The following is a 2,321-nucleotide window of genomic DNA, read 5'->3' on the forward strand; positions in this document are numbered from 1 at the left end:
ATGGCAATCACTAATGAAACTTCTATCATTACTCTATCAGCACCAACAAATTTCCCCATTAAACTTACTTCAACCAACTTCCCAGTCTGGCGTAAGCAAGTTTACGCTACGCTCATAGGACTTGGTCTGGCCGGTTACGTTGACGGAACAACCGCAGCTCCTGCGGCATTTTCGGATACTGCATGTACAACTCCAAATCCTGCCTATCAAATTTGGTATCGCCAAGACCAAATTCTTCTTAGCGCACTCCTGGGGAGTTGCTCGGACACCATTCAGCCAGTTCTTGCCTCAGCCACTACTGCTGCAAACGCTTGGGATAAATTAACAGCAAGCTTTGCCAATGCTTCTCGTGGTCGTGTTATATCTTTGAAGTCCAAACTTGCAAACAATCCTCGTGGGTCAAAGTCTATCTCTGACTATTTGCAAGAGATGCAGACACTTGCTGACAATCTAGCCTTGGTTCAAGCTCCGGTCGCAGATGAGGATCTGGTTGCACATACCTTGTCTCAAATAGGAGATGACTTTCATTCGGTCACATCAGCAATCCATGCAAGAGAAACACCTATCTCTTTTTTGGCGCTCCGTGAGATTTTACTAGACTGTGAGCGTCGTATGAAGAGTAATGAAGAGGTGCAGCAAACTCTATTGGCCACGGCGAATGTCGTGCAGCGAAATAGGCCGAAGAATTTCCAGAATGGGAGGTCCTTTCATGGCCCAAAGACAGATAATATGACTAACTCAAATTGGCGGCCTGCTGGCAGTCAGAGTCGCTTTCCTGCTAGTGGAGATTGGAATGGTAAGGTCTGTCGTTTTTGTCACAATTCTGGGCATGAAACTTGTGTTTGTAGGAAACTTGCACGCTTTCTACGAGAGAACAATGTTAGACTGGATAACATTCAAGCATTCAATTCTACTCAGACCCCTGTTGTTAATTCCACTACCACTACACCACCAATTGATTCTACTCAGTGGCTATTTGATAGTGGCGCATCCCATCATGCTACATCAAATCTAGCTTCCCTACAGAATTTTTCGGATTACGGTGGTCTGGATGAAATTTTGTTGGGTGATGGTAAAAGTCTTAACATTTCTCACACTGGTCATACTACTTTTCCTACCAATGGTCGTGATCTTTCATTGTCTGGAGTACTATGTGTTCCTAAATTAAGAAAAAATCTTGTTTCTGTTTCTCAGCTTTGTAAAACTAACAAAGTTTCGGTTGAATTTTTTCCTTTTTGTTTCCTTGTGAAGGATCTTGTGACGGGGGCGCCGTTACTCAAGGGGGAAAACAATCATAATGTTTATTGTGCTTCTGTGTCTACACATCCACAATTAAACGTTACAGTTTCCACATCTCTTCCAGATTGGCATCATCGCTTCGGGCATCCGTCAAATAAAACTCTAAGGCATATTCTCAATCGTCTTAGTATTCCGTTTGATTCCAATGCTCTCAATAATTTTTCCTGTATTTCATGTAACATTAATAAAAGTCACAAGCTTCCATTTTTTGATAATTCTATGTCCAGTACAAAACCTCTTCAGCTTATATATACAGATGTATGGGGAACCACTCAAAAATCTGTTGATGGATACCTATATTATGTTATTAGATTTCTACACCAAATACATATGGTGGTATCCTCTAAGAAAAAAATCAGATGTCTCTGTTATTTTTCCTCAATATAAAAGATTAGTGGAAAAGTTTTTTGGTCATAAAATTGTTTCCATATTTTCTGATAATGGTGGAGAGTTCATAAAACTTATTCCACTATTTAATCTGCATGGTATTTCTCACTTTACAACTCCCCCTCACACTCCGGAACACAATGGTACAGCTGAAAGGCGTCATCGCCATATTGTCGAAACAGGTCTCTCATTGCTTCACCGTTCAAATTTACCTCTAACATTCTGGTCATATGCTTTCCAATGTGTAGTCTATCTGATCAACCGATTGCCTACTCCTGTCCTAGCCAATCAGTCTCCATTCCAGGTATTGTTTCAGTCTTCTCCTAACTACCAGAAAATAAAACCTTTCGGTTGTCTGTGTTATCCCTGGCTCAGGCCATATATGAAAACAAAGTTGCAACCTCGGTCTGTGTCTTGTATTTTTGTTGGATACTCTACAACTCAGTCGGCTTTTAAGTGTCTTGATCCAGTAACACACCGTGTATATCTTTCCCGGCATGTTAAATTTGTTGATAATGTTTTTCCATATTACCACCCTATTGCTACTAGTTCTTCAGGTCATATAGTGTCAGGGAATGAGCAGGCTCCTGTCATTTTGAGTCCACTAATGGTGTTACATCCTGTTGTTCCAACAC

The 2,321-nt window shown here is 41.0% G+C and overlaps 1 protein-coding gene across 1 annotated transcript; it reads left to right on the forward strand.

Moving 5' to 3' along the window:
• On the forward strand, positions 1-2,013 carry LOC109174068. The gene is made up of 3 exons (XM_019323360.1): positions 1-1,146; positions 1,252-1,406; positions 1,935-2,013. Exons 1-3 carry the CDS (start codon positions 1-3, stop codon positions 2,011-2,013), a joined length of 1,380 nt encoding a protein of 459 aa, XP_019178905.1.
• Positions 2,014-2,321: the final 308 nt, after the last annotated feature.

The sequence above is a fragment of the Ipomoea nil genome, unplaced genomic scaffold, assembly GCF_001879475.1.
Source record: "Ipomoea nil cultivar Tokyo-kokei standard unplaced genomic scaffold, Asagao_1.1 scaffold0519, whole genome shotgun sequence".
NCBI lineage: Eukaryota > Viridiplantae > Streptophyta > Magnoliopsida > Solanales > Convolvulaceae > Ipomoea > Ipomoea nil.

Bases quoted from the DNA above. Each gene is read 5' to 3' on its own strand.
- LOC109174068 (XM_019323360.1), top strand. From the start codon at position 1: ATGGCAATCACTAATGAAACTTCTATCATTACTCTATCAGCACCAACA. The intron at 1,147-1,251 runs GTACTATGTGTT...TTCCTTGTGAAG, and splicing joins GTGATCTTTCATTGTCTGGA to GATCTTGTGACGGGGGCGCC. The intron at 1,407-1,934 runs GCATATTCTCAA...TCCAATGTGTAG, and splicing joins CCGTCAAATAAAACTCTAAG to TCTATCTGATCAACCGATTG.